Source organism: Podarcis raffonei, chromosome 2 (genome assembly GCF_027172205.1).
Source record: "Podarcis raffonei isolate rPodRaf1 chromosome 2, rPodRaf1.pri, whole genome shotgun sequence".
Taxonomy (NCBI): domain Eukaryota; kingdom Metazoa; phylum Chordata; class Lepidosauria; order Squamata; family Lacertidae; genus Podarcis; species Podarcis raffonei.
The window spans coordinates 64,048,598-64,073,631 of record NC_070603.1 but is presented as its reverse complement, the minus strand read 5'-3'; the positions used below and the strand labels follow the sequence as shown (position 1 = coordinate 64,073,631).

General features: G+C 45.2%; 1 protein-coding gene across 2 annotated transcripts in view; it reads left to right on the top strand.

Moving 5' to 3' along the window:
- Positions 1-3,422: 3,422 nt before the first annotated feature.
- The window catches only part of ANXA6 (annexin A6), a 49,968-nt gene continuing 28,356 nt past the window's right edge, over positions 3,423-25,034 (top strand). For both annotated transcript variants that reach the window (XM_053377048.1, XM_053377047.1), the window contains exons 1-9: positions 3,423-3,604; positions 9,869-9,924; positions 16,415-16,505; positions 16,730-16,824; positions 17,369-17,482; positions 17,696-17,786; positions 18,340-18,419; positions 18,501-18,557; positions 24,759-24,852. In XM_053377048.1, coding sequence (XP_053233023.1) covers positions 9,907-9,924; positions 16,415-16,505; positions 16,730-16,824; positions 17,369-17,482; positions 17,696-17,786; positions 18,340-18,419; positions 18,501-18,557; positions 24,759-24,852 — 640 coding nt within the window. In that variant the 5' untranslated portion in view covers positions 3,423-3,604; positions 9,869-9,906. The remainder of the gene's footprint in view (positions 3,605-9,868; positions 9,925-16,414; positions 16,506-16,729; positions 16,825-17,368; positions 17,483-17,695; positions 17,787-18,339; positions 18,420-18,500; positions 18,558-24,758; positions 24,853-25,034) is intronic.

The following is a 25,034-nucleotide window of genomic DNA, read 5'->3' as shown; positions in this document are numbered from 1 at the left end:
TCTTTATCAGTGTAAATGCATGCGAAGTTTTAATTTGGGGTGAGATTACATCAGTCGTTAGAAACAGGTAACCATGATAAAAATGGTTGCAGAAAATGGTCCCCAAAGGCAAAAAGAAATGACATGTATAAAGAAGCATTACAGTCTCCCAAACAGATACAGTGGTACCTTGGTTCCTGAACAGCTTAGTTGTCAAACAAATTGGCTCCCGAATGATGGAAACCTGGAAGTGAGTATTCTGGTTTGCAAATGTTTTTCGGAAGCCGAACATCCCGACGCGGCTTCCGCAGCTTCCGATTGAGTGCAGGAAGCTCCTGCATCCAATCGGAAGCCGTGCCTTGGTTTTTGAACGGTTTTGGGAGTCGAACGGACTAAGTTCGAGAACCAAGGTACCACTGTATCGACTGGGAAATATGGGTCATTTGCTCTTCCTGCCTCGACCAGCAGGTTGCAGACTTGCCCTACCTAATAATCTACAGAAAGGGTTCATTTGTAGTTTTCATTGAAAAAGCACTTTGAGGCTTTCTGAAAACTGCAGTCCTGGAGAGAGTCCGAAAATGCATGCGCATTTTTTTTATTTCATTGCTTGTTATGTAAGTCACTTTAAGACACTTCAGTGTAAAACAACAACCACCACATGTAAATATAATAAATAATAATAAACTGTCTTGTGCTGTCTGCTTTGATCCTATAAACAATATCACTGTTATATGAAAGCCTTTCATGTTGTTCTGTTAGAATAACTAGAAAGGCAATTCAAGGTGAATTCTGGAACATTTGAACCTTGGTCAAGAAGGCTACATTACCATTTACTTGGGAATGATCACATCTGAATCCCCTGGAATCCATTGGTGCTTATTCACCGAGTAGTCATACATAAGATCAGGCTGCATGACTCCTGGACCCTGTTGCCAAACTGCACTGGCAAAAATAGCGTATAAAAGAATACTGATACAGTCAGGCCTTTTTGACTTTTTGGAAATGTCTAGAGTGATGGTAAGGGAATCGTGTCTCTGGACTCCATTGTAGCAAGTCTGGGCAGCTGTTTGGGGGCTAGTGAGCATGCCTGGGTGTCTCTGGCAACAGCTTGTGTTGCAGCTGCTATGCAAAGTGAAGCGAAGGCAAGTGGTGCCTGCAATATGTCATCTTGACAGAGATCTGCTTGAGTTTCCTGTTCCAGGGTTCGGTGCTTGGACTATTCGTGATGAATAGGGTTATCACCCGCGCCAGCACTCATGTTCAACTGGTTTAACAAAAGCTACCCTGAAAAGCACAGAGGGGAGCTTTTCCCAGTTAGTAGGCTATAAGCATGAAATGGCTGCTTTTCGCACTGAAAAGGGCCTTGAAGTTTGCAGATCCCAGTGTTCAGAAAACAGAGTACAAGCATATGCTATATGAGACTTTAATATATATATTATGCTTTGTAACACTTCTTTTTTCAGGGAAAGCTGCTTAAGAAAATTGCTGAGAGATCATATGTCACCGAGCAAGAACAAGAAGCTGTTCCAAGTGGGATGAAAAAGAAAAGAAAAAGTCAATCTCTATTTTTGCCATATATGGCCTGATGGTTATGTTTCATGGCAGCTGTTCTGGATGTGAGCCACATGACCCCATTGTGTCCTTCTTCTGCTCCTTTCTTCGTTTGTTCCTACGATCTGCTTCCACCTCTGCTATTATCATGCTAGAAAAGCAGTGGGACAACTAGGCAGCCAAGTCTGGCCACCTCCTAGGCACCAGAGAGACGCTACACTTGAAACATTGTGGAAATTAAAATGGGGACTAGACTCAGCTGCCCAAGGCTGCCAGGTGCTGATGCCAGCCCCAATTACAATTACTGAATGCATTTAAATGGTGAGCGTTCCTAAGGTTGCTCTTTGTGTAGATCTAGCTCAACTTTCGACAGCAAAAGTTACTAATGCCATGACTAAAACAGCATTATGGTTTGCACTTCCCTAGTGAACAAAATGCGACTTGCTGGGCAAGGGAGGACAAGCATAGGATCAGGTTGCATATCCCACTAAAAACAATGAAATGGGATTTAGGATGACTTACATGACTTTTTTTAGGTGCACAACTATGATGTTTTAGGATGCACCCTGATACACTCACCTGGGGGCTCAGTGGCACAGCATGTGGGGGGGCAGGGCAGGAGGGGGGAATTGTGCTGCTTAGGCTCCGGGGAGATCGCCCAGAGTGTGAAGTGGTGATAGAGCTGTCAAGGAGTTGGGGACAGGGGGCACTGATACAGCTCCTTTCCTCTGCCTAAGGGCCAAATACAGTGGTACCTCGGGTTACAGACGTGTCAGGTTACAGACTCCGCTAACCCAGAAATAGTACCTCGGGTTAAGAACTTTGCTTCAGGATGAGAACAGAAATCGCATAGCGGCAGCGGGAGGCCCCATTAGCTAAAGTGGTACCTCAGGTTAAGAACAGTTTCAGGTTAAGAATGGACCTCTGGAACAAATTAAGTTCCTAACCCGAGGTACCACTGTAAAGGGAGAAACGTGCTAAGAGGAAGGCAGGTTTGGCAAATCCACACCGTGATCAACTCCCGCCCAGAAACCTATGTCCCCACTGTGGAAGGACGTGTGGATCCAGACCTGGCCTCCACAGTGTGCATGCACATGAAAGCTCATACCAATAACAAACTTAATTGGTCTCTAAGGTGCTACTGGAAGGAATTTTTTTATTTTGATAAAACCGTGTTCATGGAAGACAATCTTACTTGGCTACGAGTGATCGCCAAAGAAGCAGCAGCAGCAGCTGCGCAGCCTCATCCTATGCATGTTTAAGTTAAAGGTAAAGGTCCAGTTGGTCCAGTTGTGACCGACTAGGGTTGCGGCGTTCATCTCGCTTTATTGGCTGAAGGAGCCAGTGTACAGCTTCCGGGTCATGTGGCCAGCATGACTAAGCCGCTTCTTGCGAACCAGAGCAGCGCACGGAAACGCCGTTTACCTTCCTGCCGGAGCGGTACCTATTTATCTACTTGCACTTTGACGTGCTTTCGAATTGCTAGGTTGGCAGGAGCAGGGACCGAGCAACGAGAGCTCCCCCCGTCGCAGGTCCTAGGCTCTGTCGTTTAACCCACAGCGCGACCTCATCCTATACACGTTTACTCAGGAGTAAACCTGATCGTGCGCCAGAATATATTCCCACGTAAGTGCGCATAAACCTGAGCCTTAAGCAACTCCCTCCTCTGCCTCCCTTTGCTAAACACCCAAGCCAAGGTGATCCAGCCGCTACCGTCTGGCAGGAGAGAGATTCAAGCTGAAACTACGCCCCATTTGGGGAGTCCCCCCTTCCCACCACCCTGCGGCGCCTGCGTCAGCCAAGGTCCTCCTCTGCAGCCGGCGTCGCTCCGTCGCCCACCTGAGGAGGCGGCCAGGGAGGGGGGGGAGGGAGGGAGGCAGCCCGGGACTGGGCGGCTCCGGAGCGCGTGACGTCGCTACTCGAGCGGAGCCGAGGCGAGGGAAAGGAAACAGCTGCGGCGCTTCGAGGTCAGCCTTTCCTCCGGCGTCTCGAGTGCCCCGCGGCCTGGCTGCGCACCGACGGAGGCGCTTCTTCCTAACGGCTCTAGCAGAAGAGGCCTCTTGGTGCCCGTGAAGTAAGTTAAGAACGGGGGGCAAGAAACGGGGGCAGCCCTAGCTTGCTGGGAAAGGGGAGCGGGGTGAGGTGAGGTGGGGGAGATGGAAGGAATACATTAGCATCCTTCCAAGATCCCGCCAGAATGGTGTAGTGCTGCGTTTTCGTTGCCCGTTTGTTTATTTTATATAATTTTTATTAGTTTTCCATTTAATAATATACAATCACATCATTATGATTCACTTTACCGCTCATGGAGCTCCTTCCCTCCCGCCTCGTGGCTTTCAAAATTAACCTTTATATCATTGCATTGTCTACGTTTTCCAGTTCTAGTTGCACTCATTACAAAATACCTCAAAGTTTAAATAAATATAAAAAGGGAGAATATTTCTCACGACAAGTCTTCAGTCAACCCTGCTAGGGATGTTAATTGCTTTAAAATAATCTTTCAAATATCGTATAAATTCACACCAGTCCTTTTGATCCTGCTGGTTTCGGATTTTTCCCGTCAGCTTCGCTAGCTCTGCAAAGTCCATCATTTTCAACGGCTACTCTTCTTTCGTTGCTACTTCTTGTTCTTTCCATTTTTGGGCTAAAAGAATTCTTGCCGCTGTTGTTGCATACATAAACAGTCCCTTGGTATCTCTTCACTCACTTTCGTTGCCCGTTTAAAGCCAGACTTTCTCTCTCTTAAGAAGCATGGCTTTCTGCTTTGCAATGCAAGCCCTCAGGAGCCGCATAATACAAGCTCCTCACTAGCTAGGAAACTTGCCTTGAGTTTTCAATGACTTGGCTCTTTGTAGAAGCCGGTGGGTGTGGCCCGGGCAGATCCAGTTTGGGCAAACTGCCTGATCTATTTGAGTCAAAGAGGTTCAGTTTCTACTTTTGCTGGGGTGAAACTGCAGCCCCATCTCTTTAGGCTGCTTTGGCACTCGATGGCATCTTTGTTCTGAAAGGACTTGTCTTTTGTGCACAACACTGGTTCCATTTTTAGCTAAATTCCCCATCTTGTCTTCATTTGCTTTGCAATCGTGGAGACATATCGTTGTGGCAACTGAAAACCTAGTGCCTTTTCGCTCCTAGCTTTTCTATCTCAGTTTCTAGCACTGCCCCAAATACTAGTCTTGGATTGAACTGCAGTGGTGGTTTTGTCTGTCTTGTCTGTCTGCATGGGCGTAGCCAGGATTGGGGGGGGGCAGGCTTTGTGGGGGCTCTCAGATTTGTATTGATTTGTATTTATTTTGATGGATTTAGAGGGGCAGATACCCCCTGCTTCCCTGGCTACGCCCATGTCTGTCTGTCTACAGTCTTTGCACACCAGTAGATGCAGCGTAGGAGCAGAAGAAGTTGAGCACCACGCCAAAGCTGTATTCATAACGCTAATCCATATTTGTAAGGCGAAATGCTATTAGGAATGTTGGCACTATGGACCCAGAGAGTGAAAATGGTAGCAAATCAATAATGTAAGAATCTTTTTTCCAAAGTAACCCACTCCCCCCAAAACACATGTTGGCATAAAATGTTAGGCATATGTTTAAAGTTTAAACTGTTACCGATTTTCCTGTGGGGAGGGAGGTATTTCTGCTTTTCTTAATTCATAAAATATGAGTAAAGTTTTATATATGATTCCTGTCTTGATGAGAAGTTGCAGGAGGCTAGAATACTGCTATTTTGATGCTCTGTTTACTTACATTTGAAAACCATGTCCTTATGATTCAGGACAAGCAGGGCTGGGTCCACGAGCATATAAATGATTGGGGCTTTTTCTTTTTTTGGTGTGGGCAGTGACCATTTTTGTAACTTCTGATCTAATTTTAATAGAACATATGTATTATCCTGAACAAAAATAGGATTGGAGAGCTAAGGCTTAAATAGTCACGAGTCATTTCTCAAAAATCATGTGAGCACAAACTGTAGCATTTAAAATATTTTGCTTTTAGTCTGTTTCGTGTATTCATTTTAAGTCTTCTTCAACCCTGAAGGCAATTGCACAATGGAGTAAGCCCTGTGGATCTTACTTCTACATAAACATGTGTGGGATTCTGCTGTTTTTGAGAACCTAAGTATTTCTATTATGTTGGCAACTGGGGTCTTAAAGGAAGGCCCTTGACACATGTAAGATGTGTGCTACAGCTATGAGATCTACCCAGCCTTGTAAAAGCCCTTATTACCTTCGGACTGGGTGGGGCTTGCCTGTGCCATATTGTTTCTGGAATGACTTTTAGGCTGCTGTTCTATGCTCCTATCTAGGAATAAACCCCATTGAACTCAGTGAGGCTTTCTTATGAATAGATGTTTTTGGATTCTTCTATAGGCTATTTGTTTAAATTGGGAATGAAATGTTTCTGATGCAGGCTACAGTGTGAGTGTTAGTGCTTAATAACTGTCTTCACAGCATACTGCCTACAGTGTTTAAAAATAGCCCTCAGCTCATTCTGTTTTGGATTCTTGGAGCAGGAAAATATATACCTGAAAATGCAGATTTTTAGCTGTTGTGAGGAAAGGTTGTCGAGTGAGCAAGCTGCCTTTATGTCTAACCCACCAGGCACACTCTTTCAAGAGTGGAGAAGGCAAGGCAGTTTTTAAGAAGCCACTAAAGAAGAGAACAGGCTGCCTTGCAGCTTCCTCAAGGGATTCTAACAGTTCTCAAAATGTTAACAGGCTATTTGTTCATTCTGTTTTTTCCATTCAGAGACATGGATGCATTGCAATCTCATTCATTCGCTCTAGTAAATCATTTGTCATGGGGTGTTTTCAAAATGTTTTTCTTTTAAGCTCCTACAAAATAAAGGCCTTCCCTAACCTTTTACCAGATTCAGGTTTGCCAGCGATGACCATTCCTGGGCAGAGGGATCCATCCATTGGTAACCTTAATATTAGGTTACTGTAATTCTCTCTTCCTGGAGTTGCCCTTACAGCTGGTCCAGAAGCTTCATCTACTACAGAATGCTGTAGTGCTTCTGCTAACTGGAACATTTTATAATGCACATGCAATAAGGCTGAGGTGCTAGGCTTGAAGAGCAGTTTTCAGGGATGGCATATAGGCCCCATTTTTGCACAAATTGAATTTCTTCTTACTGACCACCCTTAGATGTGTTGCAGAACTAAGCATTTGCTGCTTGTTGTACTCTCTTTCACCACTTTTCCATTCAATAGTGTCTGTTTGCTTTTAGGCAACTGAAGTCCACTGGTTGTAAATGCCTTTGTCTGTTTGTTCTTTAAAAGCTATTGTCATAGAGACAAAATGACACCATCATCAGAGATGGGGGAAAACCTTGCAGTTCTTTGGAAACCTAGCACTGCACAACCTTGGGGGGTTGGTACTGGTGTGCCCTTCTTATTTTGAGTCGGTACAAAATGTCTGGGCTAAGAACTGTGTACCCATCACTTGTTCTTTCCAGAGTCAAATGAAGTAGAGTTATTAGTCATCAGAGTATGCTTGCCACCCTTCACTCCTGTCATTATTCTGTGCATTTTTGTCTGAATGTATGTGATCTCCCCCTGCTCCCTTGGCCCCAGGATGGAGGGGGAAATCTCATTTTCATGGCAGGGTGAAAGCAAACTTTCAATCTGGAGACTTTATACACGGTGCACCCAAAATTTTGCATACACCGAATGTGAGCTCCTTGGGTACTGGGACAGGAAATGAGGCAGGCTTCGTGCACACCACAATGTTAAGATTTTTTTTTTAAAGCAATCCATCAGTGTATAAATTTTGCCAAATAAGCATTACTGTCATAACCACAACGTTCTAAGATTCTACTAAGAGCAATAGGACTGTGTCCTCTTAACTTTTAGAAACACTGAGGTGCAGAATGGCTATTGATCCAGGCTAAAGTATTGCATGGATATGCCCCTCCCACAGGCATTTCTCCTTAGCCATGGATGTGTGTGTCAGTTGCTGCCGTTCATGATCTTGTCTTGGTTGCTTTCTGTTCGTCTACCCTGGGCCCCTCCCCAGGCCACATCCTCTTTGAGTACTTTTGTGTGGCTGCAATGTGTCCTTGAACTGTGACACAGTGCCTCTTGCGTGCCTGAAGCAAGGCAGTGTGGTATGTGTGCTTGTGTAGAAACCTCTGCCTTCTTCATTGCTGCTGGGATGTAACCTACGATAAAAAGTGATGGTTGCATCCATTTGTTCCCTCAGGTTGAAAAGCTTCCCCACCTCATATCTAGCCTCAGAACCATCAGCATTCCCAATGCGTTCCCTTTCACTCTGATTTTTGTTCAATATATTCCAGCTTTTGTAGGGTCTGTGTGGACAAATGATGAAGTGTTAGTACCATTGATGATGTACAAATCTCTTTGTATGTAGCCTTCAACTAGGGATAAGTTGAAACGGCATCCCTGGCTTTGCGGCTGTGTTTCCAAAGCTGCAAAGAGGCAGGTTACCTTTTCATAGTCCTTCATAGTGGGGCCTGTGAACAAGGCAAAGGATTTGTTCAACTTACTATAAGCAGAGACCACACTCTTGCTTGGCACTGTTCTCCTGCCCCAGCTCCTTCCCCTCCAGCTGTGTGATGGAGCAGCACAGAGAAGGCAGGTTGTATTGTCCTCACTCTGATTTTAATTTGGTGCAAAATATACCCAATGTTAGTGTTATCTGGGCCTTCAAGGGAGGGCCATTCTGTAACAGATGTGTCACTTGGCTCTTTCCCATGTCTCCAATTTATGTGGCGATGGGATGCAGATGGGAAACAAACTCCACACCCCCAGCACATCAGGAATGAATGGATACAGGGGTTCTATGTGAGATTACTGGTAGCTGCCACATTCTGCACTAGCTGCTACTGCTGTGCTATCTTCTAGGGCAGCTTCATGGAGAGCCCACTGCAGGGGGCAGGCGGTTACTGCTGTGACCAGCCGGTCTTTGCACCATACCAGTCCCACCACCACCCTACCCCTCTCCTTCCTTGTAAGCAGCTAGGAAACGAGTGCAGTGGCTCCGCCCCATGCAGCAAACTGCTTTTGAGGACATGGTGTCACCACCCAGAGCCCATATATAATGGCAGGTGTTCTTCCCATTATATATGCAAGTCAGAGATCTGTGACCGATCTCGGTCTCCTTGTTATGTACCTGTACGATTTACGTCATGGGTAGGCAAACTAAGGTCCGGGGACCGGATCCAGCCCAATTGCCTTCTAAATCCAATCCGCGGACGGTCCGGGAATCATCATGTTTTTACATGAGTAGAATGTGTCCTTTTATTTAATATGCATCTTGGGTTATTTGTGAGGCATAGGAATTTGTTCTTTTTTTATTCAAAATATAGTCCTACCCCCCCCCAAGGTCTGAGGGACAGTGGACCGGACCCCTGCTGAAAAATTGCTGACCCCTGATTTACGCTGTGGTGTGTGCATATCTTACTGCATGCCCAAATTATGTGTTTGTATGTAAGAAATATTTCGAAAGCACGTATTAAAACATAATGCCCAAAGCAGCCCTGGGCTCCTTTATCTTGCTTTAGGTACTCAGTAGCATGCTTCCCGAATACTAAAGGGTTACTTTCTTACTGGAACTCAGCCCAGTAGACAGACCGCAGTGCAGAGATGAGATGTCTGCAAGGAGCTCGCGTACATTTTTACTAGCTGGAATGCCTCCACTCATTGGCGATCTGGACTGCGCTCACAATCTTTTAATGTGGGCCTTCCTCCCTCCCTCCGCCGTCAAAGTCGTGGCTGAGAGCTGTGATGTTCACCAAGCCCAGCCCAAGGATGATCTTGCAGGGAAACTGGTGGGTGGTGCTGTAGGGGCCAGTTTCTGATGTACCATAAAGTTCAATATATCTCCCTCCCCAAAAGGGTGAGTTTTACATAGGAGCATCCCCTGAGGATGGTTCAGTGTTGGAGCACACCTTTTGCATGCAGAAGCCCCAGGTTCCACCCCGATATCTTCAGTATGGCACATTTAAGTGAAAGCACATTTAAGTGAGTTTAGACCTTTCCTAGAAGATATACTGTCCTTTTATGTTAAATTTTATATATATATATATATATATATATATATATATATATATATATATATATATTGTATTATAGAGCAATTAGAATATTTATTTTGTACCACAGTTTTGTTCATCGTGGTTTATTGTTAATACTGGGAGGCAGAAAGGTATTCCTAGAGACCTGCTCTCAGTATAGTTGGAGTTGGGTGGACCTAGCAGCTGCTTGTATTTCCCGTGCGGAGTATTCTGAAGTTTAGGTCCATTGGGGTAATAAAATTAAAGGATTTTTTTTTTGCTGGCATCCACATGGTTAATATATCTCCTTTTCTTCTGTTATGCAGCATCCGCCACCTCTTCTGTTAACACTGATCCAGAAGTCATGTCAAGCAGCGGAAAGGTAAGGCATTTTCAGTTCCTGCTCACTTAAGATACTTCAAGTTGGTGACAACCACCACACTGACAATTTTGCCTTGGTGTGATAACCTAGGTGGGCATCTCTTGTTTCTGATCTTGCAACACCCTGCTAATGAGGGAAGGTCACTCAGGCTTTTGATATCAGGAGTGAAGGAACAAATCTTTCCCCTTGCAGCTGTGGTTTGTTTCTGAGAATACGATCTTGAGCACAGTTTACATTCTTTCCTCCTGCAGCCAGCGTTGGAGCTAAACAAAAAGCAGATGTATGCTAAACTCCAAAAATGAAATCTCTACAGTGCAGAGTAGGATGAGTGAGCTGGGGGGAATAGAAAATGAAGCAGAATAGGGGGGAAGAGAGGAGCATTGTTCGTTCAGTCAATAAAAGTAGATGTAGTTCAGATTTCTAGAGGCTTCCATAGCAGATGTGTTAGGGCCCTCCAGATGTTTTTGGCCTACAACTCCCATGATCCCTAGCTAGCAGGACCAGTGGTCAGGGATGGTGGGAACTGTAGTCTCAAAACATCTGGAGGGCTGAGGTTGAGGAAGCCTGTGTTAGGGGATATTTGGCCTCAAGGGCATCTTAATTGAGGGGCTGAGTTGAGGCCTTGTTCTGAGTGCACCGCTTTAGGTGTTTGCTGTGTTTAGGGGTTTGTTGTGGGGGCAGCTGAGAGAGGCAGTAGGGCTGCAAAAGGAGGAGCAGTGAGGGAGTTCATTAATTGGGCTACTCGTTACAAGTGCTGTTTCAAATAAGGAGCTGGGAACCGCCTTCAGCATTGTGACCAGAATCAGTCCAAAATTTAAAAAGTTGAAAAAAGAGAGGGGGGTTGCCACGTTAAATAAATCTGAAGTGAAATCTTCCTTGAAACATTGCCTGAGATGTGTGGGAGCTGCTTTTGCCTGGGTGGCTGCTGGAGTAATGATTAAACAACTTGGACACAGGAGTGAGGCTGCCAATGACCTGACTGGGTTGCACATGATTGGGTCACTTAAATATTATGCAGGCAACAAGGATGCTGCTTCCAGAAAGCTGGCACCTGCATGACTAGGATGACATTTAAAGATCTCCTGAGTTGTGAAATCAGTAAGTGCCAGACATCTGTGTGTGAAATCAGTCTAAATGTAATACTACTTAACTGACTTTCTCTTGGTACTGTACTTAATAATTTTTTTTGTCATGCAGAGGATATTGGTCAGGGTAGATGGGCCAGTGGGTATTGCTGGATGATGTGGCCAGGCTCTTTTTCACACATGCTTTGGTTCTGAGTCTAAATGAACACTCTCACCATAAAAAGGATGCCAGCAGTTGTGAATTTCTCTTCTTTTCGTGTGGGCATAATTTGAAAGACTCCAATGGTTTAATGTGTTCTGAGACAGTTCATTCTACGTTGCATCATCATAGTGGCATGCCTTCTGGGGGGAAATAGAAGAACAAGTGCTTTGTACCATTTGTACACGTGGAACAGTTGTGGTTTGAATGTCTCTTAATGTGATGGATTATTACAGTTTATTAAATGTATTTAACTGGGCTACACCAGCAGCAATATGTAGCTTACCAGTTGGCAGTGAAAGGACATCAGTGAGCTGGGCAGGGTGAGTGAGGACACTATATGGATTCTGCACCTTGGAAAGCATGCCTTGGGCTGAACCTGGCATTGACAAGGGAAAGAAGGCTTCAGCTGTACCACCCATCATCTAAAGGGCAATAGAGCCTAAGCCTACTAGATTGGGTCACTGGGCTGATGGTAGTTGTAGTCCAAAGCAGCTGGAGAGCATCAGGTAGTCAAAGGCTGCCCCATGCTTTAAAAAGGGGCTGTGAGCTGTAGGTTTTAGAAACAGCAAAACCTTGCATAAACCTACTTTCTAGAGATGAAAGTGATATTAGTGTATACACCACTAGCAGTGAATCTTCGTTTATCTCTCTGGAAAAAACTGCAGCCTAAGCTTAGTCAGGTGCAAGTGTAGTCTGAGATAATTGAATGGACCTTCAAAATCCTTTCTGGTACTCTGCAACAATGGGTTCCTGTGCATTTCCATCTCTGGCCCATTGTCATATGTTTCTTGATGGCATTTTTTAAATAAATAAAAAATACCATGTTGCTTCATTCTATAGATGGCCCTGTTTCTGCTATGTTAGTTAATTGACACACAGGGTGACAAGCTGCAAAAAAAGCACCCTGGCACTTCATATGTTTAGAACCCAGAAGCTGCCATGCAGGAGAAACTCCCCACAGGCAGAAAATCATTCTGACAGCACACAGTGGGCATCCCCCCAACTTTGCTCTGATGCACTTTGAATAGCTCTGGGACCCTGCTAAATATTTCAGGGAGTCTTAGAGGAAATCCCCCAGGGCAGGTGCCAATGGAAGCCTCACACAGCTGCTGCTTTTGGCACACCTTCCAGGGGGCAATTCTTGTCATGCAGTCTTTTTTGTTGCCTAACGCTCTTTCCAAAGATGGAAACAAAAAGACATTTGCAGGCCGAAAGTTAACGACCCTTTAAAGATCTATGGCAATTTCAGAAACGGGAAATGCTTAAAGTTGGTGGAATAGTGGGCATGGGCTCCATATGTGGACAGCCATGCAGATTGTGCAGTCAGCGCTTGCCCACCACTTCCTTGATCAACGATATGGATCAGCAAGGACAAAGGGAACTATGGACTGTGGAACTCAGTTGGTAGATGCACCCTGAACCACTAGCATCTACTAGTTTGTTTATCTGGTGTTCTTTGGTTAAGTAACTTACAACCAAAACATAACTTTCAAGAGGACTTGCTTAAGATATTATCTGCTTTCATAAATAGTACTATCTTCTCCCTCCACCCCTGTATATGAGCATGAGGGTTGATTACGCTTCATAAATGCACATACTAGTTTTCATTCTGAGATCTGAGTGCATGGCAAGGGAGATGCTGCATAGTAATACAGTTTATATCCTTGAAAATCAGTTCTTGGGGCATGCTGCTGCTGAAACATGAAAACAGGTAATGGACCTCCCAAAGATGCATACCAACCTTTATTCCAATACTTCAAACTTGTAGCTGGAGGTATTTTTCTTTCTTCCTCCCCATACCAAGCTGGTATTATAACATAATTGGGTTCTGAATGTGTGGGGTTTGGGGTTTGTGTTGCTGGTTTTTTGTAATTCTGTTGAATAATGAAACGTTGGAATGAAATTTGTTAAAGCACAGCTGAATGCTAAACAAAAGGCCTAACTTTGTGGCCAAAAAAGACGGGGCATCTGTCAGCAGTAGAATAATAGTGCCTAAGAACTTAACACAGTCTCTTTTCTACGGCAGGTGATGTTTTAAAAAAAAACCCCATACGAATGGCACAAAGAGGACATTCTGTACTCAAGTTACGGGAATCTGTGTTGATCTTATGACAAGCACAGATGCACTTTGGGGAGTCTTATCCGTTTCTAAAAATGCATGAAAATGGAACGCCAAAACTATAAGACTTGGAAGCTGCTTCTTAGGTCATGCAGATTCTGTTTCCTGAGAATCTGTTTATTCCAGATGCTTTCCCAATCAATTTCTAGTGTAACAAATGTGCTGTTACACATTTGTTGTCACATGCCTTTTCTTAAAGCTGGACTATTAGGCATGTTGTGCTTTCCTAGCAGCTGGGGAAATGTGTCTTATCCCATCTCAACCTTGAGCAGGAGCAAAAAAGGCCTTCTTTGTACAGATTTATTTATTATTTTTATATACCAGCTTTATCTCCCAAGGATCTCTAGATGGTGTACATGTGGTTCTCCTCTCCATTTCATTCTCACAACAACCCTGTGAGGTAGGTTAGGCTAAGAGATGGTGACTGGCCCAAGGTCACTAAATGAACTTCATGACTGAGTGGGGGTTTGAACCCTGCTCTCCCAGGTCTTAGTCCCAACCGTCTCCCCTTGGAGTTGCACCTGTCCCCTTTGTTGTTGAAGACATTTCTGTGTACCCAGATCTTTTCAGTTCGAAAGGGCAGTATTTTAGCTTCGTATTGGTTTTTATTTATTGATGCAGTTTAGCTGTTATGCTTTGTAACAGGCTCTGGGCTCTGTTGGAGGAAGTGTGATCCACTTATCATAGGCTTATGTGGTTTCCCTACATGCAAGTGACTTTTGCGGAAGTAATGCTTTTCACTTTTTGTACAGCTAGTCCAGAAATCTGGTACAGTTCACAGAGCTAGTGTAATGTAATAAGACTGCATGTTGCACTTGGACCCTGGGGACAATATTTCCAATTCCCAGTTTGAGGGTGAGGCAGTTATTTACGGATTTGTTCAGGGACATATCGCATGACACATGTGAAACTCTCAAGGGTGGGTTTTCCTTTTCCTTTTTGCACTTCCTGGTGATCCCTACATGATTGAAATCCTCCAGGTCTGTGTTTTTCAAGCAGTGGGCCAGGACCTACCAGGACCACTTCTTGCCCAGTGCCTCCTCACTTGCCTGCCATGCCAGCACCAGAAACTCTTTGCAGTGGTGTTCAGGACCAGAGAGGTTACAGGGGGAATGAGGGCAAAGAGTCAGGGGGGTAGTAAAGGAAATTAAGGTGAGGGAAAAGGTGGTGGTTAAAATAATAAACTGGGAATAGAAAGGAAGTAGATAAGCGAGGGACACCGCTATAGGAGGAAGTGAATGTATAGGGTGAAGGAAACTGGTGGTTGCAGGGAAAATAAGGAACCAGTTCAGTGTGAAAGGAGAATGGGAAATGAGTAAAAAAAAACTTGGAAAGGGATGTGGAACTGGGAAGCTTTCTTCACTTAGCACTTCCGGATCAGCAAAATCTGCCTAAATAAAGAGGGTGATTCACAAAATCTGCACAGCAAATGTCTGTACTTTGCTTGAGGAAAACTGAGCTGTGCAACTCCTTGCCGGAAGGAAAGCCCTCTGGCAAATAAATTTGGCCATTTCCAAAGTTGGTTTAGCTATCAGTAGAAACTGATGTTGATAATTGTGCGTGGATTATGCCAAATTGCCTCCATCTGCTGCCATTTTGTCACTGGGGGTCCTCAGTAATTTCCAGCTGTTTCTAGTGGGTCTGGGGGGTGGGAAATCTTGAGAATCCCTGAGCTAGATGTGAATAGAGTTAGCCAAGGTTTTTCCCTCTGAACAACCAGTTGGGTATGTGTGTGGGAGATGCTGGGAAGATGACATCTATCATTCTCACATCTTGTTACATGAGAGCATTCTCCCAACCCTCTCCAGAAAGAGGAATAATTGTGAAGTGATGTGTCATAAGTCCTGGAATCTCAGGACAGATATTTCAGAAGGTTCTTCCAGAGAGATTAGTGTGGCATGGGCAGCAGTGCCTCAGCTCCTTGTGCATTGATACTTCTAGAGGGGTGAATGTGCAAGTAGGGAACTGTCATTGTGAGACCAAGTTGGCAATATGAATTGAAGAGCAGAATTCTGGGCAGAGCAGCGCCTCTATTAATAACTTCAAGGGCTCTGGCCATCTGTCAGGAAGCCAGACTGACTCATCGGTGTGGGGGAAGGGATAAGAAGAAGCTGATTTCAAGAATTGCCTGTGCAGTTAAGATATTCAGATCTCTTAAGCTTTCTTCAAAATCTAGGGGCCCATTTTCCACCATTATTTTCTTCCCCGCATGAGAAGCTCTGAACCTGTGACTCACGAAGGAGCATGGGAATTCCCATGGATGTGGCAGTTGCAGCCGTGGAAACCAGTGCTAGGTCCATAAACCTTTTTTTACAGGCTTCCCCATCTGATTCCATACATATATGAGGCCAAACACTGGCCACAGCACCACATGTGAAAAGGAAAGTAACTGTATTGCATGCAGCCAAAATAGTTTTGTAGGAAGGATTTTAAGTCTTTGTCTAGTGGGGTACGTTGAAAGATGATGCACAACTTTCTGACTGTGGGAGGCGATAGTCTTCTCCCAAAACTACCTGAGCACCATGATCAGAGATGGGGAAGGCTTGTTTGGCCTTGAGCTTCTGGCATCCTTCCTTTCAGTCCTTGCGATGGAACGTCAAATGCTCAAGGGCAGGGTTCTGCCACTGACTTCCATTGCGGTTTTATTTATGCGTTGAACAGTCTAAATACCTCTGCCTCAACATCAAATCTACTTTGCAAAGGTTAACCCTGACAGGTGTTACCAGATGTAGTCTTGCCATACATTTTGGTTCCCAGATTTCCAAAAGTGTGGAGGCAAACACCGTAGTTCCAAAATGCCTACCTAGGTCTGGCCTTGGCAGCTTAAAGAATATCTGTTGGCTCACGCCAGCTAAGCCACCTTGGCTGACCTGTGCTCTGATGCAAATTGAAACCTGGCTGCTTTGGAGTCTGTATTGTTCTGTTCTGAGCTGTGGTGAAATCCTTCAGGGGGAAGTGTGGAGCAACTGCTGGACATGCCCTCCCACGTGCCACCATTGTATACATTCTGCACATGGCATATTGTTTCCTTATCGAGCCGCCTAATTGGTAACAGCCTCATTGTCTTTTTCTCTTTGTTTCTAGGCTGGGAGATACAGGGGTTCAGTGAAGGATTATCCAGATTTTGATGCCAACCAAGATGCTGAGGCCCTCTATAACGCTATGAAGGGATTTGGTATGTGTCCTGCAACAGCTGTCTTCTGCACACTTGAATTTAAAATTACTGTGACCTTAACAGGATTTTGGCTTCATTTTTCCTATATTTTCTGTGGTCCCTATTTTTATCTGGAGTCGCGTCAGGGGGAAAAGTCAGGGTATAAATAAATATATAATAGTTTCAAATAGGACCTGTATAGCTTTACTGTTTTAGGCATGACTCATCCTCTTTGTCTTATGCAGGCAGTGACAAGGAAGCCATTCTTGAACTAATAACATCCAGAAGCAATAAGCAAAGACATGAAATCTGCCAGGCATACAAGGCTCTTTATGGCAAGGTAAGTTTGAGAAGGGATTGTTCTGTTTTGCAAGCAACTACCACATGCAAGTTTCATCTCGGCTGGGGAGATTAATAAAAAATCTCTTTAACTTTTGGGGAACGCGGTTAGTGGAAACATTTCAGATGTGATCCGTAGATTCTAAAATTGGACACAGCATGGGGCAGTTCAAAGGAAGCAGCCTAAAATATATCATTGGCTACAACCCTGTGTACATGAGGACAATGTCGGTTATAGTTGGAGCAGAACCATTGAAATTGATGGACTTAACTAACTTAGGTCCATTAGTTTCAGTGGGTCTTCTCTGAGTACAACTTGGTTGGCTACAAGCCATAGTTTCCTGTTGCCGCTCTGTCCACAAGGGTGTTAATCTAGCAAAATAAGTAGACCTGGCTCTGACAATAACCTTGAACTCTGAACCTTGAAATTTCTTGTTAGACAACAGGGCCATTCTGACCAATGAGACATCTTCTAACAAAGTGAACCCAGGAAGCAATCTCGTTTTCTCTCTTTTCCTCCTCTGTCTTTTCTGCCATTTTATTAGGACCTGATTGCAGACCTGAAGTATGAACTCACTGGGAAATTTGAACGGCTGATTGTGGGCCTAATGAGGCCCTTGGAATACTTTGATGCCAAAGAAATAAAAGATGCTCTCAAGGTAAAGGGGGAGTGAGGGTTAGGGTTTTGCCATTGCTTTGGGGACACATGACAGCAGTTGCCTTCTTTTCACTGTGCCTTTCGATATCATTTTTCCAGTGGCAAGTACATTCAGCTCATACGGATCTGCAGAGATGGTTATTTGGGTTATTTCATTTTCTTGGGTTGCAGTGTGCTGCATTTCATACGGCTGACTTGTTTTCCTTACTCTCAGGGTATTGGGACTGATGAGAAGTGCCTCATTGAGATCCTGGCTTCTAGGACCAATCAGCAGATACGTGCTCTAGTGGAGGCCTACAAGGATGGTGAGTATAGAGGGCAGGGGCTGTGACACTTCCCTGGATTTTCAGCAGACTCCAGCTAATATTAAAGATACCTGTGATGAAGCAGAGAGTAAACTATTGAACACAGTGGGACTTGCTTCTGAGCAAGCATGCATAGGATTGTGAATGTATCATATAATTGGCACATAAAATAAAATGAGTCTCTTCCTCCATCTTTGTTTATAAGGATTTATACCTTTTATAAACACTTTCCTGCTTTGGGCAAGTCCTGCTTTGGGCTGCTTACCTCTTCTGCCTGAGTCTCGTTACAACTTAGGATAATTTTGTTTTAAAAATTCCAATAGAGTTAAAAAATGTAAGTGCTCAAACTCCCAGCCACATGAACATAGGAGTCTCATTTCAACCCTGCATCCAACTTCCATTGCCATGCTTTATTCTCCTCAATATATCCCACTTCTCTAGACCCTTATTTTTTGACCCCATTTTTCCCCTCTAGTCCTACTGCTAATGAATGCCTTTCTGCCATGGGTTTTGATAACTCATCGCTCTCTCTTTTTTTTTAACATTCCCATAGCATATGAGAGGGACCTGGAGGAAGATGTTGTAGCAGACACCTCTGGACACTTCAAGAAGATGCTTGTCGTCCTCCTTCAGGTATGTTGGCCCCTGTACTCAGTATTGTCCCTTCAAATGGTTTGCAGTACTAATGGGTTCAATTCCTTGTCCTTTCTACAGGGCACCCGAGAAGAAGATGATGTTGTAAGTGAAGACTTAGTGCAGCAAGATGCCCAGGTTGGTGCAATTTACGTGATAACTTGCCTAATTAATGATGATCCAAAGAATGAACTTTGCTTCATCTTGGTACAAATCTAGATTTAGGGGAAATGGGTATACTTGGAAATCTGGCCCATATATTGCCCAGGTGATTCTTGCAGGTTTTGATATGAGTTCTCCCTGTGTGCACACACCCAATGCATCAGTAATATAGACCTAAAAACAGACACCCCTGGGATGACATCTCCTAGCCTGAGAGGTTCAGATCTGAACAGTGCATTTTCTCCACCTATCTGGTATTGAAGCCTTAGATTAGCAGTACCCGGAGGTCCAGCGGTCCGCCAACCCCGTGGCCAGAGGGGAAAAACAATTCCAGAGACTTCTTGGTCAGAGAAAAGAGATTTATTGAGATCTGCGCAGAGGCAGCCAGTGGAGTCCTCTCCAAAGACTGGCTACAACGATACAAGTAAACAAGCATTTTTATACCTGAGAGTCTGCCCATCTCTTCCCACCTCTTCAAATTCTCCAATCAGCTGGCAAGGTTAAGCTTATTTCCTTATATGGCATATGACTAGCTAAGCCCCCTCCCTCCCTTGTTTGTGTGCTCCTTGTCTCTTGCGTTTCTGCAGCTCCCTGCTAGCCGGCAGAAAGAGGAAGTAGCTCCCAGCTTGCAATTGCGGTTTTTTGCTAGCTGCTTAACCACAACTGCAGAAGTTAGCTTAGGTGCAGATAGTATTGAGATTAACCCTTTCAATTCCCTCCTCTTCTTTTGGACAACCTATCTCCTAGGTTCGTCCTGGTCTCTTGGGTTTATAATCCTGGGGGAGAACAATAAGGGCCATGATATTTTTATTTTTTTGCATCACACCTTGTAAGCATTGCACCAAGCAGGGTATACAGAGGCAAAGAAGCAGAAGGATTAACAGCGGCCCTGCTAATAATACCACAATATGCCTGAGCCAACTGCCATGAGGCAGCCAGGAATATAACCAACCCCATAGATCACCTCCTGTAGTTTTCAGCGGGTTCCTGGCTATCATTGTTTCCATGTGATCAATGGTGGCTGAAATGCTGACATTATTATCTGGGACATATCTATTTTATTGCTGAAGGGCCCACTGATACTCGTGCTCTATCAGCTGCCTTGCTTCTTGGGAGGTTGTGTCCCACCTCTCTGAGGAGGAGCCTATTATCTTAACCAATTTTCCCACCTGTCCTTGTGGATGCTTAATACTCTCATGATTTCTTCCCAACACACTGTATCCGAAAGGGGCTTCTCCCTCTACATATATTAACATATACCCACAGGAATATATATCCACCCTTGCAGAGGCCTGACACACGGAGTGACCATATCAAAGAGTTCTGGCCCCAATATCAAAAGTCCTGGCGGTGCCTTAAAATTTGCTGGGGAAAAAAGTCTCTACGTTGGGGACGCTGCCCGCGGGCGTCCCTCCCATCCACTTGTCCAGTCGTCTGGCGCTCTTCTGGAGATGGTTAGCTTCAGAGGATCATCAGGATTTGGTGTAACTGTCCAGTCTAAAATAGCCTTCTTCACTTAAGTGTGGTGGACCCAAGGGGTGAGGTCAGCAACTTCAACAGCAGTGGGCCTGGGTCCACCTGTTAAAAAAGAGAGAAAATCTCGGGAGAATAACTGCACATAATTATCAAACTGCACATTTTGACTAGCATGGGGGGTTATTGCAAAACTGAGTGGACAAAAGCTGGTCCATTGTCAGATCCTATTGACCTAGGTAGTCCATAGCGGGGAATGATCTCCCGTAACAGGCACCTGGTTACCTCTGGAGGCAAGCAAACCTCTTTCCTTCCAGAAGGCTCCATGGGCATGTAAAGTCAGAAATGCATACTTGGAATCAGTATAAATGTTTATCCTTTGTCCCTTTGCCAAGCACAAGGCTCTGGTGAGCGCTGTTATTTATGCCAGCCGGGCCGACGTTCCAGGCGGGAGTGGCTGCGCTTCAATCACTTGGTCTTCCAAGGCTACTACTGCATAGCCTGCCTTCCGCTGTCCAGCCTTAACAAAGCTGCTTCCATCCACAAACCATGAAGGCCAATGGGGGTTTGCCTCCTCTTTGAGGTCAGGCCTGCTAAAATATTCTTCATCCATTACTTCAATGCAATCGTGCATCTGCTCCTCACCTTCTCCTACTGTCAACAGGGTAGCTGGGTTGAGGGCGGTGGTGACCTGAAACTTCAAACGCGGATGCAGCAGTAACATCTGGCACTTTCTCATCTTCGCTTAGGAGAGAAAATAGGTACCCTTCATGTCAAGCAGAGCTGGGACTGCATGCGGGGTCACACAAACAGTGTCTTGGCCAAAAATAAATTTGTCTGCTTTGTTCAGTAGGGTGGATACTGCCACAACTGTTCTCATGCACGGCGGTAAGCCTTGTTCTGTAGGCGTCAGGCGCTCAGATAGGTATGCCACTGGCTGTTGCCAGCTTCCCAATTTTTGGCACAAAACCCCTTTCGCCGTCCCTTGGTCCTCATCCACGAATAGAATAAAGGGTTTCTCAGGGTTTGGGATGCCAAGCGCTGGGGCTTGCTGTAGTGCCTTCTTCAAATCCACGAAGGCTTACTGTTGTTCTGTGCTTCAAACAAAGGGGTCTCTCTCAGTTCCTCTGGTTGACTCATGTAGAGGCTTGGCAATGATGCTGTAATTAAATATCCATATCCTACAAAATCCTGCAGACCCCAGAAAGCCACGGAGTTCTCTGCAGTTCTTTGGCTCTGGTATCGGGATAATAGCCTGCTTCCTTTCTTCACTGGTAACAAAGGGGTGTTTCACTGTGATTGGCATTGCCTCAAGATCCTATGTTGGAGCAGTCGCTCTAGATGCACCCACACTCCTTCAGCCGCCCTTCGTGGGATGGGATACTTATTTACTGCAACAGGATTGACAAATGGCTTGGGCTTCACAATTATTGGTGGGATATTCTTTGCCATTCCTGGGGGGTTCACTTGTTCCAGAATACTGGCGGGGATGGGTCCCTCCTCTTCTTTTATCATCATGAGGCGCCAGTACTCCCTCAGGGGTGCCTCCACAACCAGTTCCCCAAGTGACATAGTGGACAATGTGGCTTCTCCGATGGCTTAAAAATAATTTGGGCTTGCAACTTTACCAACAAATCTCTTCCTAATAATAGAATAGGGCATTCTCTCTTCCAGTGCCCTTCCTGTCGGCAGATGGCGCACTGATTCCTTCCAAGACGGCTTCGCCCTCCTCCCCGGGCACTTCCTCTTTCCTGAGGGGTGGGTGTGGTAGCCTGTAATGCCATCAACTTCCTTGTTTGATACTTCTCCTTTTTTCTCTGGGCCTCCTCATCTCTCTGATTGTAAGTGGTTTGAGCTATTTCCAACATCTATTCCAGCCCATGGCCGATGAACCCCTCATGCTTCTGGATTTTTTTATTTTTTTTTGGTGAATATCGGACGCTGCCTGAGCTACAAAGGCAGCCTTTATAATGGGGCGTTGGCAATATCATCTGGGTTCTCCTCAAAGGTAGGGTTCTAATTTCTCCAATTGCACACATCAGCACTTGAAAAAGGCACATGTTGGACTGTATAAGTGCATGGTGGTGCTTCCCCACCCTGTCCTGGGGGGCTGGTGGGTCATACACTCTGCGTAGAGGCATCATTGCAGTCCCACCCTTTTTCTGTGCCTTATGGGACTTATGGAGGGACGCCCTGGTTGCTGCTTCTATTCATTCCTTCTGCCATTTCTTCCCTTGTGTTGGGGAACATCCTGCTGCTGCCAACAAATGGGAACTAACATCCACTTCTTTCGCATAGGGTTGTACATACTGTTGCAATCTCAATTGTCTGATACTGTGTCCACATTTTTCCTTTCTTTGCTAACTCAATTAGTCCCTTCATAAACTCCTCATCATCCTCTTCCTCTTTGCTCTCTAATTCATCAACCTTGGAGGGTTCAGGCTGAGGGCCGGCTCCTCCCTGGTCCTGGGGCCCTGGGCCTGGGGGATTCGCTAGAGGGGCAGTTGGTGGAGCATAGGGTGGCGGCGGTTTAATGACTTCCCCCTCTTCTCCTTCCTCTCCTTCCGGCTCTGATATCACCGGGGGCTTTTCTGATTTCCCTGCCGGTCAGACTGCACAAATTGTATTTTGTGGGGCGTCGCCTCGGCAGGCTTTCAGCCACGGTGGATTCTTTTCTACATTGATTTTCCAGGTAGAAATATAGGGGATCTGGTCTGGGTGGACGTTCAAGATATTTTGATATAGTGGGTTGATTAGTTGCAAATTAAATCTGCCCTCCGAGGGCCAATTAGTTCCTTGGGTGGGCCAATCAACCTCACATAATGTCCTCATCCTCTCTCTTCTCAATTTGAACCCAATCATCATGCTTCGTAGCTGCTTTCCAGTTGGTTAAAAAGCATTTCAGAGGACTACGTTGGCTTGCCCCAGACTACATTTTTTTTTTTTTTTTTCAGATACTCCGCTCCTAACCGGGCTTAAGATCCTTTCACACACCAACCACTACAGACTGTGACTTGGCGAACTCGCGTTGCTAAGAAATGCACAGCCCTGCAATCGCTCGGCCAAGGGGACGCTAAGCCCCGGCCCACACTTGACAATTCAGCCACTGGAGTATCTGACATGCAACACACAAAACACACCCCAATATAATTCCAACATGCAACACACAAAACACACCAAAATAATTTTCCCTCTGTTTCCCCTTTCCCCAACCTTACTGGCGGCACTCTACTGCTCACAGCCAGACCCTTTATCCCTTTTCTGGCGGCACTCTACTGCTCACGGCCAGGGGAAGCTGATCAGGCTTCCTACCACGCCCTTTCCCTTGGGCTTACCTGTTCCGCTGCGGACCCCTCCTTCGGCCGTCCTCTTTTCTCTCCCGACTGGGTGTCTCGGCTCAGGCACAGCGTGGCGATCTCCCCCTACGAACTGGCAGGGTGCGCGCTGGAGATTGCGAGCGCTGGTCCTGGTTGCTCACCCGGTCGAGTCTGGCCCCTCGGTCCACCTTTCGTGGGGTGGGGACCCATCCCGGACGAGCCCCCAAAATGAAGCCTTAGATTAGCAGTACCCGGAGGTCCAGCGGTCCGCCAACCCCGTGGCCAGAGGGGAAAAACAATTCCAGAGACTTCTTGGTCAGAGAAAAGAGATTTATTGAGATCTGCGCAGAGGCAGCCAGTGGAGTCCTCTCCAAAGACTGGCTACAACGATACAAGTAAACAAGCATTTTTATACCTGAGAGTCTGCCCATCTCTTCCCACCTCTTCAAATTCTCCAATCAGCTGGCAAGGTTAAGCTTATTTCCTTATATGGCATATGACTAGCTAAGCCCCCTCCCTCCCTTGTTTGTGTGCTCCTTGTCTCTTGCGTTTCTGCAGCTCCCTGCTAGCCGGCAGAAAGAGGAAGTAGCTCCCAGCTTGCAATTGCGGTTTTTTGCTAGCTGCTTAACCACAACTGCAGAAGTTAGCTTAGGTGCAGATAGTATTGAGATTAACCCTTTCAGTATCTGCAGTCAACGATTTCATGCTTTTCTGAGCCAATTGGAGAACTCATCATTTCCTGGATTGATGTCTTGTTTATGAATCCAAAGTAGAGTCTCTGGTTCTAAAATACTGCATCTATAGAAATCAAACTGTTGAACCACCGAAAGCAGTCAGCTCTGCTTTCAAATACTTTGTAAGACTTCTGCACATACTTGTTGGGATGTAGGTATTATGAAAGCTCCTGTTTAGAAATTACTGGTGTTTATGGTACTTTTATATAAAAGATAACTATCCCCAGCAACTTGAACCACAGAGTGGTGGTTTCCTTGTAAGTATTGTAAGTTATGTGATCAGAACTAAGATTGCAAATCTCCTGCTAAACATATTTCTCAAGTCTTTAGTAGTAAATAATACAATTTGATTTTTGTTTTGTTAAAGACTGAATAGCATCCCAGTATGTCCTAATGCATCTAGTTGAAAGTAAGACCCAGTGATGATGTCCTATTATTACTTGGTTTGCTGATTGCATAAGTCTGATAGATTTTGCTTACTGTTTTTGAGAATTCACCAATAGTTTCCTCTTGAGTAGCATGCATCATTATTCTAAGAGAAATTCCTGTAGAGTTTCAAAGTTAACTGGACTTTTTTATACTTGCCTCTTCATGTTGATCCCTGTTTTTAAGCTGCTGCTGTTGTGTTTGTGTGTGTTTGTGCTTTCTAAAAGAATCTGTTGGACTCTGGGGAAGCAAAATGGGGCACAGATGAAGCCGAATTCATTTACATTCTTGGAAGCCGAAGCAAGCAACATCTTCGGCTGGGTGAGCTTGAGCACTGCATTCAAATACTAGGTTACAAACCACATCTTACACTTCTTTTTAGCCAGTCATCACATGTCTTCACAGAGTGCATACCAGTTAAGACCCAGCCACACTTTTGCTTGTCCCGTGTCCAGGTCCAAGTGGTTTTCCGCTTGTCTCACATTTTCTAGGCACGAGTCTGA